The sequence below is a fragment of the Argopecten irradians genome, chromosome 2 (assembly GCF_041381155.1).
Source record: "Argopecten irradians isolate NY chromosome 2, Ai_NY, whole genome shotgun sequence".
In the NCBI taxonomy this organism is placed as follows: Eukaryota; Metazoa; Mollusca; class Bivalvia; order Pectinida; family Pectinidae; genus Argopecten; species Argopecten irradians.
Window position 1 is genome coordinate 60,522,868 of NC_091135.1, and position 14,640 is coordinate 60,537,507.

The 14,640-nt window shown below is 33.2% G+C and overlaps 1 protein-coding gene across 5 annotated transcripts in view; it reads right to left on the reverse strand.

The window, feature by feature from the left end:
* The window catches only part of LOC138316136 (protein NDRG3-like), a 47,921-nt gene that overhangs the window by 24,544 nt on the left and 8,737 nt on the right, over positions 1-14,640 (reverse strand). For 3 of the 5 annotated variants that reach the window (XM_069257657.1, XM_069257654.1, XM_069257656.1), the window contains exons 2-3: positions 4,887-4,957; positions 1,428-1,532 (exon numbers count right to left, since the gene is read on the reverse strand). In XM_069257657.1, coding sequence (XP_069113758.1) covers positions 1,428-1,532; positions 4,887-4,928 — 147 coding nt within the window. In that variant the 5' untranslated portion in view covers positions 4,929-4,957. Of the gene's footprint in view, positions 1-1,427; positions 1,533-4,886; positions 4,958-5,583; positions 5,993-14,640 lie in introns of those variants that run through there. The other 2 variants (XM_069257655.1, XM_069257659.1) reach the window with 2 other exon arrangements.

Genomic DNA, 14,640 nt, shown 5'->3' on the forward strand with positions numbered 1-14,640 from the left:
GGTGTTGTTTGTAATCTGTACACATACCTGTATCAGTATTGGTGTTGTTTGTGATCTGTACACATACCTGTATAAGTATTGGTGTTGTTTGTGATCTGTACACATACCTGTATCAGTATTGGTGTTGGTTGTGATCTGTACACATACCTGTATCAGTATTGGTGTTGTTTGTGATCTGTACACATGCCTGTATCAGTATTGGTGTTGTTTGTAATCTGTACACATACCTGTATAAGTATTGGTGTTGTTTGTGATCTGTACACATACCTGTATCAGTATTGGTGTTGTTTGTGATCTGTACACATACCTGTATCAGTATTGGTGTTGTTTGTGATCTGTACACATACCTGTATCAGTATTGGTGTTGTTTGTGATCTGTACACATACCTGTATCAGTATTGGTGTTGTTTGTAATCTGTACACATACCTGTATAAGTATTGGTGTTGTTTGTGATCTGTACACATACCTGTATCAGTATTGGTGTTGTTTGTGATCTGTACACATATCTGTATCAGTATTGGTGTTGTTTGTGATCTGTACACATACCTGTATAAGTATTGGTGTTGTTTGTGATCTGTACACATACCTGTATCAGTATTGGTGTTGTTTGTTATCTGTACACATATCTGTATCAGTATTGGTGTTGTTTGTGATCTGTACACATACCTGTATCAGTATTGGTGTTGTTTGTAATCTGTACACATACCTGTATCAGTATTGGTGTTGTTTGTGATCTGTACACATATCTGTATCAGTATTGGTGTTGTTTGTGATCTGTACACATACCTGTATCAGTATTGGTGTTGTTTGTAATCTGTACACAAACCTGTATAAGTATTGGTGTTGTTTGTGATCTGTACACATACCTGTATCAGTATTGGTGTTGTTGGTGATCTGTACACATATCTGTATCAGTATTGGTGTTGTTTGTGATCTGTACACATACCTGTATCAGTATTGGTGTTGTTTGTGATCTGTTCACATACCTGTAACAGTATTGGTGTTGGTTGTGATCTGTACACATACCTGTATCAGTATTGGTGTTGTTTGTGATCTGTTCACATACCTGTAACAGTATTGGTGTTGGTTGTGATCTGTACACATATCTGTATCAGTATTGGTGTTGTTTGTGATCTGTACACATACCTGTATCAGTATTGGTGTTGTTTGTGATCTGTTCACATACCTGTAACAGTATTGGTGTTGGTTGTGATCTGTACACATACCTGTATCAGTATTGGTGTTGTTTGTGATCTGTACACATACCTGTATCAGTATTGGTGTTGTTTGTGATCTGTTCACATACCTGTAACAGTATTGGTGTTGGTTGTGATCTGTACACATACCTGTATCAGTATTGGTGTTTTTTGTGATCTGTACACATGCCTGTATCAGTATTGGAGTTGTTTGTGATCTGTATACATACCTGTATCAGTATTGAATTGGCGTTGTTTGAAAACGACCTGGATTGTGGGTCTTCAGTCTGGATACTGCTCAACTCAATGTCTGTGATCCTCTCCATTGTTCTCTCCTAGAATAAAAACAAAACTACAAAATCAGCACTTATCAGGTATTCGTATCAATCATAGGAAAGTTTACCTATAATACCTTTATAGAGAGAACACAAGCACCCACATATATTGTTACATTGCAATTAGCTGGATGCATACCCCTGCCACGATATGTTAACTTATAACCCAAGGTTTAAAATATATTGACTAGCACTTATAATAATGCTTAATGATATAGCATTATCAAAATGAGAAATAAAAAGTAATACAATTAAACATAAGTGCTTTACAATGAACATAGCTTATGCAACATTTCCATGCATTGCTTTTATTTGCATTAAAACAAACTTTTAAATCATGCAATGATAATCAGAAAATCAGGAAAAGCCATTAAACAGCAAAAAATTCAAAACAAAAATTAAAATTTTAAATCATAACTCATTACAATGCATTTAAGGAAGGTTATTATCAACAGTATAATAGTATAGGCAGTGATTAATTTTGAAAGCATAAGACAGCTGGGATCAATGTTTTGCAGCTAAAAGTGCTCTTTATATATGCACTAGTACCTGTAAAAGCAGATTGAAAAGGAACATTGCAGCCAGTCGATAAAAGCCTTGTTTATCACAACCTTTTCAGCAAGACCAATACATTTGTATATGGGCTGACGCCTTCATTTTACAATGAACCTGAATTTACGACTGGATGCAATTTAACAATGTCCTGATAACAGGTCAAAAGGATGAAGGAATATGCAATGAATTTGTATGAAAAGCGAAGAGGATCTATAAGGTAGCTATATATAGAGGCATTGTAGGTAGCATAAGGCAAAACCTGACACAAGGTATATACGCATGCCAGAAAATGACATAATTGACATTTCATAGTCAAGAATATTAATCTTCAGCTTTTAATATCTATTTGAAGAATAATCTATCAGCTTCAATAATGATTTCCTTTAAAACTAGATAAATGCACCCAAAAAATGTTTTTGAAGTATGTTTTTTAAGCAAAACATTTATTCCAAGAATTTCATTTTTTTTTGTTCCAAGAATTAAATGGATTTATACAATAAATATTTTTTAATTTCTTTGAGCAAAATGTCCAAACATATATATTGGCATTCAAAATGAAAAAAAAATGAAACTTATTAAAAAAATCCTTGCATTGGGTTTTGCTTGGAGAGAAAGATATCTTGGATCTACATCCTTTTCAGATTATATAACACACATAAGGGGTTGAAATACAGCGCAGAGGGGTACAGAAATGGATTAATTAGGAACTGCAGTTAAAACTAGAGACATCCTCAACATCACAGACATGAAAGGCATATAAAATGTAAAATTGTGTTATACATATGATAAAGTTGTTAGCAATCAATCAAAATCCCCAAAAAGATCAAGAAAATCTGATACACTGGTAAAGATCAATGACATGTCCTTCAATCATGATGATGAATCATACCTTCAAACTGTTTTATCTAAAAATGTCATCTCAACAACATCTACACTGACAGGATTTACATGTCTCTTTACACATTGTCATTCATGTTCAGTTGAAATTTTGGATTCAACATCAAGAAAACGTTTTTACTGTTTCGAGTTGTACATGAATGAGAAAATGCACTTCTGTATGCAACACAAATAACATCTAAATTAGACTTTTATTTATATGTGTTACTACACCCTGTAACTGATTGTATTCTGATGACAGGAGCCAGGTGATGATTAAGAATTAATGACTGAAATCCTAATCAGTTCTACAGGCAAACTAACAATGGATCGTGCTTTAGGACCTCTACTACGATGATTTAAGTTGACAAATCCATAAGCTTACAGCAAAATAGTTCTTTTATAGAGCCAAATAAATATTTACTGCAATGGACTTAGAATATTACCGATATATATCATGATTTTCTTATTGAGTTACATAGAAGTTAACCAGTATGTCTAGCTAGTATATATATGGAAGATGAGATAGGATATTACAATTTTGGTTACATTATGATAAAGATTTCACTTATTAATGTATACATGTTCACTCTTTCTGATCTACTGTCTCCATAGAATTAGATTGTTAACAAGTAAGTAGGTATAGGATACAACTTGAGATGTATACACACCTAACTTTTATCAAACCTACGTATACAGGGAGTTCCAAACTAAACCAAACTAGGGGAGAGTTTATTATCACACACATGTATAACAGACATAGGAATAATGGTATAGGATTACTGGATAACTTTTGTTACTAAAAGACCCAAATTTTCAGGTAGCTAAGAAAATTGTCAGCTGCCAACATAAGATTACTGAGCAATGAGGTTGTCAAGTGAACAACATTGTCATCAAGTGAACAGAATATTTTATGTATCATATATGATAATCACTATATCCTGTATTTGGTACGCATAGCTTTATTTAGTTCAGCATGTGAACAAAATGCATAAAGTTTAAACTAGAAGTATCAATAACTCAAACTGACTGAATTTACTGACAATAATGCATTTCTGATTGAAACAAGTCAAGAAGGATGCAAGTTGTACAAAATTGGTATTGGTTAATAGGCACACTCGTGTTTTCTGTGAAGATATATATAAGTGATAAAGCAATTAGCAAATAATAAAAATAATACCCTTGGTACATGTATAATGAATTAAACAAATTTTAAACTTTATATGCTGAATTCTGTATACATTTACTAGCTCTAGTACCAAATGTAAAATACAAATCAAAGAAATACAAAATGAGACTTTTTCATGAGATACCACATTTGATGGTCAATTGCAAAGATTATCATGCTGATCATGATCAGCAATCATCAGAAACTCCCCTTTCCATAAGAGTTTTGAAAACATTGATTTTAATGTTATTCCCATACCTGCAGACAGGTGAGATTGGAATTGGGTCACAATAAGGTCATGACCAGGTCAGGCAATAGAAGACCAATGATGACATATGATATGATTCCGCTTTCATAAGGAAGTGAGAACCAACAAAATACTTTGAATCAGGTCAAGCTGATATTGTGTGTGACTTAACTTACTGACACTGGCACAAATCAAGTAATTTCTTCATTCAAATAACTAGTAGTAATGAAATACATTTGTAATTACATGTATTATGTTTTTGAGATGAGCATCACTCAATTTTTATCATAGTTTTATGGTATCAATATTTTAGTCTCATTTTGCAAGAAAGAAGTGAAGCAGTCATGGATACATATACTTTGCAGTACAACAAAGTGGAAGTGGTAAATAAATGGAAACAAAGGAAGTAAAAAAAAAAAGTGGAAAGTGAGAAACACTACAAAATGATTAGGACACACTGAAACGTAGCATGCAAAACCAAATCAAGCTCATTTTCCCGCTCTCTGACCTCCGTGTCATGGCTGCCCTCCAGTAATGGGTTCGTCTCCATGGTTACTAAACAATCTTAAATATATAAACCTGTTGACAAAACAATTATGAACAAAAGTAATGAAACAGTAAATAACAATAATGAAATCTGACAACAATCAGAAAGAGATTTTAGTGAAAAATGCAAAAATTATAAATGAAACAAGACAGAAATATAAATGTTAAATTTCAACACATAATTACAAATAAATGTTATGAATACCTACGGACACTCAACAATGAAAATATGATTTGCATGCAACAATACAAAGATACAGAAATATTTTGATATGATATTTCAATGTGGACATTTTATCTACATGCACATCAATATTGCGTAATGACATTTTGTAATGCACGTTCCAATCAAAATCTGTGCTTTAAAATTGGTTAGTCATGATCATTTAAGAATGCCTTGAAAAACGAAACATGTACATTTTAGAGAAAAACTCCCTCCATGTAAGAGAACCATGGAGAAATTTTGGAGCCATATATAGCCATCTCCCATTATACATATATAGACTGGTGTGGGACGGGGAATCGAAGCCATGTGCATGTCCCCAATGACATTGAATCATAATGACACAATACAACCTTGGATGCTGTGGAAATAGAATGATAAATCCAACGGTTATATTCCAGTATAGTGAATCAATACACTGATGTTGATTTCATACCTGGGAAAGGAGGATGTGGTACTGTGTGTTGCTGTACATGGCACAGGTTATTATGAGGAGAAATCCACAGGTGTCTCTACCTTAACACTGTAGCCACCACTACCAGTACACGAGCTTGCATTGTGGCAAGCCAAGCGTCACTGACGTAAATTCACCAAAATTAATTAAATTCCATGTTAACCGCAATTTAAGTTCTTTAACCCTCACTGTTTGAAGTACAATGTATGGTGATACAACAGCCACAAGTGTTTGATAGATTAAGGCCTTTTCTACATTTATGATCAGTCTGTGGAAAATCTATGTAAGTGTACGGTCCGTGATATATATAGGGAAGAAGTATGTATTTATGAGGGTAACAAATTACAGTTCATGGCCTCGAATACACACACATTGTGATATATTAAGTATATTACCTCGTATATGTTCTACTAGGGTGACTTTTCACTCAAATTATGTTTTTAGTAAAATTGACATCACCATGGTAACTAATATAATTATATAAAACAGATCTTTGAGTTACTATTAACATTTTTTTGTAATTAAATTTTATAATACAGCATACACATACTGTATTTTATCATTAATTTAAGGACAAAAGAAAGTATCTTTGCAGCTCCATTTGACATTATTGACATTTGTGTATTTTGTAATATAGGATAAAATACATTGCATCATACATGATATTAAGCAATATACTTCATTGGTAAATATCATTTGCGAAACAATATATCAAGATTTCAAGGAGTGTGCAGGAAGAAAGTAAAGAGTATCTGAAAGAAAAAGCACATGGTTGTAGGCATGTTCACTATAAATATACCTTTTCACATCCGATCTAGGAACCAAACTAAGTGTACATGCACTTCATGATCAATGTGCTGCCAAATTACCACTGTACCACATGCACCCCAACACTTTACAATAATTATAACGTTTAGGTAAATCTTAGGAAGAGATGTTTTTTTTAATGTGATTGACCACAAACAAACGATGAAACAGAAGATTATAAAGCATCATTTTCGCTAATTTCTTGAACATGGTCTTGTCACCAGATTTTTTACGGTCAGTCTGAACTCAAGATTTGGCACATGCTTTCCACATTTCGGGTCAATAGTGGTGCTTTATCAATGGGTACCTTTTGCAGAAGCTTGAGGGATATTGTACGTTAATTTTTAATAGATGGAAGAATCTGCAACTAGCTCATGATTAATTCACAGTGCACGCTCTAGTATGTTTAGGATCTGAAAGTCCTACATCATGTTGAAAACCCATGTTAAATGCATGGGTGATGGAATATTCTATTTTTTGCAACTGCTATGGACACCTTACAAAGTCTACATTGGGAATATGATATACAATAGATATCTGACCCAGCTCACTTATACTACTAACATATTTCAACTGAAATATAAGTTTTCTATCATTAGGATAAAGTGTTCCAGTTTCTCAGAATGAAGACCAAGCTTAAGAGAGATAACGTTTTATAATCTCAAAATAGCCATATTCTATATATATCATAATAAATATCAAAAGAGGACATCTCAAAATTAAATCCTCAAAATGTGTCTCACGACCAAGGACAGACTACGTCACCATGCACTGTCCACTTGGGTGGTACCTCCATGGCCATTAATTTCTAAAAGTGGACAGCGTTGAAAACAGAATCATTGTGAATAAAAACATCTTGTAGTATGACCTAGTGCACAAAGATCCTGGTGCTTGAAATATTACAATTTTTTTTACTTATACGTACAGTAAAACACCATACAGTAAAACCCATTATAACGAACCTCTGGAGACCTATGAAATTACTTTGTTATAACCATACAGTGGAACCTGGTTGATACGAACTCGGATAATTCGACAACCAGGCTTAATAGGAAGTACTTCGACGGTCCTGACCGAATTCCCTCTTTATCTTTGTTTAAACACGGATAATTCAAATTTGAAAAATTGAAGAAATCGGATAATACGAAGTAAATTTTGGGTCCGAATAACAAAAATCATACATAAAATGTTTTTTTAACTTGAAATTAGATTTTGTAGACAAAGAAATCGCCAAAAAAGCTGATTTCTTTTTCATAAATCTGCCGTAGAACGGCATTTCAAAATATATATCTAGGTTTTCTTGTTATAATTTTGCAACTACTATCGGCAAATTTGACATCTCACTTGTTCACATCCTTTTACGACATGGAACTAGTCTATATATATACCAAGTAAAGAGATAGTCAGTAGACATGAGAACTCGCTTAATTCGGACACTAAGATAACTCGAAGTTTTATCTCGGTCCCTTTGAGTTCATATTAACCGAGTTCGACTGTACTTTGACATTGTTATACATATATATATACATACAACTTATAGGAACATTGAAGGGGTGAAAATTACTTAGTTATATCCACAAATTTGTTATAAATGTGTTCTTAATTAACATGTTTTTCTTTACATTTAATGACAGGAATTAAAATGAATTAGGGCACGTTAGTCAAATAGTAATTGATTTCATAAATACCCAGGTAAGATAAAATCAGGATTAACATTTGCACAGAACATGTGTACCAGCAAAAGGTTTTCTAAGAATTCAGAGTTAACTTTTATCATTGGAAAATATGTATAAATACTCTTTTGATTTTGTTAAGGATATTATTAAGCCTATATACTAACACAAGCACAAATGAACTGGCAAATTAAAATTCTATGAAAAAACATTATCAATCAATTTCTTGTTACTGAGCCAGAATTTAATTACACCATCTTCTGGTAAAAAAGCAAACAGATATTCACGTTCATAGTATTATTAAAACACATCTGCTGAAAAATGTGAAAATCTGTGTCACCTTGTAAGGAATGTTTAAAGGTTAAACAAACACAGTTTAAAAAAAGACATTTTGTTATTTAATTTTCTTACCTGTCAGAGCCTATAATTCAAGTGCAACCCTCTATGTACACTGTAGATATATAATGTGGAGCCTAGATCAGGGGCCAGAGAGTGTCACAAAATGATTGGTGGTGTACCATTTGTTACATAACATGTAAGTAGGGATCTGTTCCATTTGTTGTTACCAATCACTGTCAATATGACAAAGCCTAGAGATATAGGCTCATTTAATCACTTATTGTGTGTGCCTTATAGGTTCTGTAAATTCTTCTTACACTCAAGCATCAATGTAACTATTTTTAAATTTCATCAGGGTATGAAAACACTTTTTTTTTTGCAAACTGTGTGAATCAGCATAGTATAAAAACAAATAAAAATGAATTATTTAATAACATATTTACTTTATGTTTTTATTTCATTCTTTGGCCTTTTACATAAAAATCAACACAAAGGATATGTAAAAAGTGCTAAAAACCAACTGCATAATAGTGGAAAGATTTTTTCATATCAAATACTTATACTTCATATACTTCATATATTTACCTGGTATGTATTTTTAACCAATGAAAGTATATATATACATGTAATAATCTTGCACTAACTGTGACAAATTAACAATATCTGCAATGCTAATGAAATTTTGATGTTAATGCATTTTAATTGACATGTAGGTTTAAAATTTATTACAAAATTTTATAATGAGCCTGAGATAATGATATTTAATACATACTTCAGCACATGCAATATCGTGATATATATATGACTCATAATACTGGTATATTTTTTTTCTTTATATTAATGCTTCGGTCACAACCCCTTCCGATTAGGCTTAGGATGTACACCCAGCATGATTTTGAGCCATTTTAGCCCGGTTCCCGGTCGGACACCAGACATGGCCGGTCACATATCCTTCACACGTCGTTTAAGTATCGTCCGATATCCGGTCGGGAATCGAGTGGCAATCACAACGCCCGACATTCCACGGGGCCTGGTGCAACTGGATTACTGCACGGCCTCCTTTTTATGGAAATGATGTGTGACACATTTTTTTACCGGTATTGTCTGATGTCGGGGAAATGGCCAAAACCAGCGTTGTACTCCCGATAACCCCCTATGCCCGGATATTGGCCAATCATTGCGACCCAAGCATTACTGCCGTTCTATCATAAGATTGCACGATTTTATTACAGTACTAGTGTATCGACTCACTGAAGTAGATTACATCGCTACATGCTACAGGTGAAGTGTCTATGTAACACACATTGTGATTGGCTGAAGTGTGTATATAAATAAACATTACACAACCTAATTGTACATCCACGGAAAAACACCCCAGATTGTAAACTGAAAATTCTGTATCAAATAATTCAAAAGTGTTCCATTTTGGATAGCGTTTCAAATTGGGTACGTCACATTAGAAGTATTACGCCGTAAAATAAATAACGCTGATATATAGAATTCGCGCTGTAAAAATAAATATGACTGTTTTAATCTGGGGTGTTTTTTCTGTCTAGTACACCTAGCACATGTGACAGAAGAAAGCATGACCGACGTTGATGAACTTGACGGTCCGAGTTTCCTGAAATAGCTGTTGTAAATATGTAAATAATATAATTGAAAAAAAAAATCAAACATGGAAAGAGATAACACACAATCAGGTTATACTAGCTGTAGAAGAATACATAATATTGATTTAAACATAATAATACTGGTAATGAATAAATATGAAAGTCAAGAAGAAAGTATCTGCTAAAACATAACTGTTCAGTTTCATAATTATAGTAATGTATATTTAAAATGTTAATTTAACTCTTAATTTGAACTTTATACTGAATAATAAAGTGTGGAAGTACTGAAAATCGTCGATTGCCAAGCTGTCTAAGCGTGCATATTATAAGTTACGAGTACATGTGTGTTTGCACATGTGTACGTTACTATTTTAATCTCTCGCTAAAATTGCGCAAAAATTAGATGTGGTTCAAGTGATCACAGCCAAAATTAGAAACAGTCTTCAACCGATTATATGTCAACATGTAAAAGCCACGAATCGATCTAAAAATATGTGAAAGGGTAGTGAAAATGTACAATGATGGGGTGTCATATGGAAATATATCTAAAGCGGTCGGCGTTTGTAAATTCACCGGTCGAAACATCGCAAAGTTGGTAAATTTGTTGAATATCAGAAGAAAATGAAACCAAGCAAACTTATTGAGGCAAACGTGTGTACAAATGAAAATGTGCCAGCTCTGTCGACTGTATGCAAAGTTATAACGTCTAATTTGGATATTTTTAGATCAACTCAGCCAATCAAAATGCGTGTTACATATACACTTCACCTGTAACATGTAGCGATGTAATCTACTACAGTGAGTCAATACACTAGTACTGTAACACAATCGTGCAATCTTATGATAGAACAGCAGTAATCATTAATGTTTATTTTCCACTCTTTTTATAATAACTGCACTATATTAAATGCTGCATTTTCTTTTTGAAGTTTCTAACCTTAACCATATTATAACTTCATAACATTTCATTATGTACACACCTATATAGGCCTGGTAGGTTTATATTCTTTGTTAACAATATTTTCTTAGCATTAATCATCCTTTGAATTTAATAGAGAAACAGCACAAGATATGGTGAATATTATATAGGTGTAAGTTGACAGCTTAAGCATTTGAAGAGTGATTATATATGCTATACATGACAACTGTATCCTAAAGCTATATATCAACCCAATGTATAAGTACTATATTGCTTTGGTCACCAGAATTGACAAGATCATGTAATAAATAATGATGAATGTTCATTTGTTTTCACTTAATAGCCTTAAGCTTAAGACCTTCAACAGTTGATGTTTGGTCATTTTTGGAGCTCACTCTTTTGGAAATTTTGAAAACTTAAAGAATAAATGTCAAAACAATAAGAATATAACACAAATTATTTAAGTAAAGGGCAAGTTAAGCTTACATTCTAAATGACAATAAAATCAATATCATTGGAATAATTTTCTGAGCTGCCTTTCTTAAAGATTGCAGATTTAACAAGGTGAAAGATCAACAACTGCATAATTATAAGCACATCTATCTTCTGATGCCCCCAATATATGATTGTTAGCTGATTTTGGCTGATCTTTCTCATCTCCCAACTCTGACTTAATTTGTCTTCATAATATCTCCCCTAACACATTGCATATACTGTATTTACCCTAACAAGGGCGCCGGTAAATGGCCGAGGGGGGTGCCTTGTTGATACCATTTTTAGAAGGTTTTTTTTCTGAAACAGACTAATATAGTCATCTTGCTTTTAGTTTTGTATTTTTCTGAAACTTACTATATCCAACTTCCGTTTTATATAATATATCATATTTTATATAATTATAATTTTCATTACCTGGATATACTGTCTCATCAACATTGAAATAAGGTATATTGATGTTTGACTGTATTATGGTTATAAAATATTCTTTTATAACACAACTATGAGTAATTAAATCAATATGCAAATCATAATGTAAAGTATACCACGCTTCGTATTATTCACACACCAGTGCTCTCGTATACATACATATGCATTTAGTATAATGTGAAGTCTGGGGTATAAATCTCCAAGGACAAGGTAAAAAGTCTATAGGTGTTTTACTTGGTGGTGTCACTGTCACTTATAGTCATTTTTATCTACATAACCCACAGCCTGGGGCTGCCCCAACTTGTACAGGTCCTATTCCATCACAGGCTGATAGACAAGCTAATTATAAGGCTGGCCCAGAGGTAAAAATAGGTGAACACCTTCTATATATAAATGAGATATATAGCAGATTAACTGGTTCACATTTGTCATTGAAAATTATCTTTCTATCAAGATTATGTGCAAGATCAAAGTTTTAAATACATGTACTGTGTATTTGCATCGTGTATTCCATCATAGAATTTTGGAAATCAATATACATTTGTAATGTTTATATATATAAGATGCATGGACATTGTAAAATAATAGAACCATATATACACAAAAATCCCTAGCGTTTTCCCAGCTACCACTGCTCTTCAGGGGATCATCATTAAACATCCCCTGAAGAGCAGCAGTAGCTGGGAAAGCGCTAGAGATCGATGGCAGATTTGTTTTAGTTTTGTTTTTTCTATTTAAATTCCATCACATGGATATTCAACATTTATTTATTATATATATATATATATACGACTGTGCACAGCTAATCTAACTACCTAACTACCTCATTTGATCCACATATGGACATTGCTAACAAACTTTAACAGCCAATAATTATGTGTGGTATATGCTTAACAAGGACTAGCCCATTCCATTTCAAAAAGTTATGTTTGTACTTCAACATTCTATTTCTTACTCAGGTCATTAAGGATGTGTTAGGTTTATTGCTAAATCAAGATATTACCATCAGCCCTAAATTTAGTATGCTTTATAGTTCTCACCCACTATTGCTTTGAACAAATATACAAGTGTGTGTGTGTATATATATATACAGCTATTGTTGTGGTTTTTTAATATATATACCAGTATATATCTTATCCTTATGTAAAAGGAGCGGGTCGGTGTGACTTGTACATAGTGTTAAATACGGTCTCTGTCACTCAGCTGACGGAGCATGCTTCTTTGGCTCAGTCGGTAGAGCCGTAGATTTCCACGCCGGAGACCCGTGTTCGATTCCTGGTCGGGGCACTCGATAGGAATGTGTATTTTCCCTGTTCTTCTACATTGGCGCCTAACTAAATAACCCATGGTAGGTGGTTAAAGAGTCTCGGTTTGAGATTTAGGAAATCTCAAGAAAAACAGGGGGAGTAGTGTAAAAGGAGTGGGTCGGTGTGGCTTGTAAATAGTGTTAAATACGGTCTCTGTCACTCAGCTGATGGAGCATGCTTCTTTGGCTCAGTCGGTAGAGCCATAGATTTCCACGCCAGAGACCCGGGTTCGATTCCTGGTCGGGGCACTCGACAGGAATGTGTATTTTCCCTGTTCTTCTACACTTAGAATGTCAATTTGAGACTCCCAACTAGATTGATCTCAAAATAATTGTGTATAATACATGCGTGTGCCTTAATCTTTGATGAACCACTGCTTGCATAAACATTTGAACTGAATTCATTTGATATATCAGGACATGTCTAACTTTCCAGTAATTATATTATATTCCCAGGATGTAATAGCTGACATAAAATTCTGGTGTATATATAATGTTAATCTGTATATAATCATTAGGACAGATGATGATTAAGATTTTGTGTGTAAAACAATCCCCTGAAACATTTTCTGCAATGCATATAGTAGATACATATATCTTACCTTAAAATTTTATAGATTATTTTCATGATGCATAGATATGGTAAATGTCTACTTGAAATGGATTTGCATCAGGCAAATTGTTTTATAATTTCCAGCATACTTTTACAATCTTAATATATCTCAAAATTAACTAAACATTGCTTTATGCTTTAAAATATCATATGACATACATCACTTATCAATGTCATCCATATAGCTTAATCTGTAAGGAATACAGAGTTATTTCCCATTGCAATATATAAGGAATACAGAGTTATTTCCCATTGTAATGTGTAAGGAATGCAGAGTTATCTCCCATTACGATTAATTTCATTCATCTTTTTCCACATTGATTAATATACATATATATTACAAGTCAATAGAATTAATACATAAATCTGGTATCAAAAAATCTTCAGAAAATAAATGAATTGTGGGGATCTAAAACTTAATTGTTAAGGATAATTACATTTAAAAAGCTAATTAAGGCTGAACTTATTTTGAGAATATTCCACGAGTTTATACATTTGTATTTCAAAGCTAAGTGATAAATTTAATTTGTAACATCATGATTATTTTTTTGATATCTTAAATTATTTCTTGTTCTACAGTGTTTTCTTTTCCTACATGTATGTGGGTGTACCATTGACAGGCTGTGTCCTGGTCAACACCGGATGACCTTGGTTGTTGGAAGGCCATTAACCCTCGCCATGTCTAACCCTTAGGCCAGAACTGTACCAGAAGTCTGGGCAGTCAAGCAGGAAGATTAATTTACATCAGTTTGACTAATAAGACAACCTGTTTATCACACAAAATACTGGTATATTATTTAGAAATAGTTTGTCGTAGTGGACAAGCCAATGAGGTCATAATCATATAT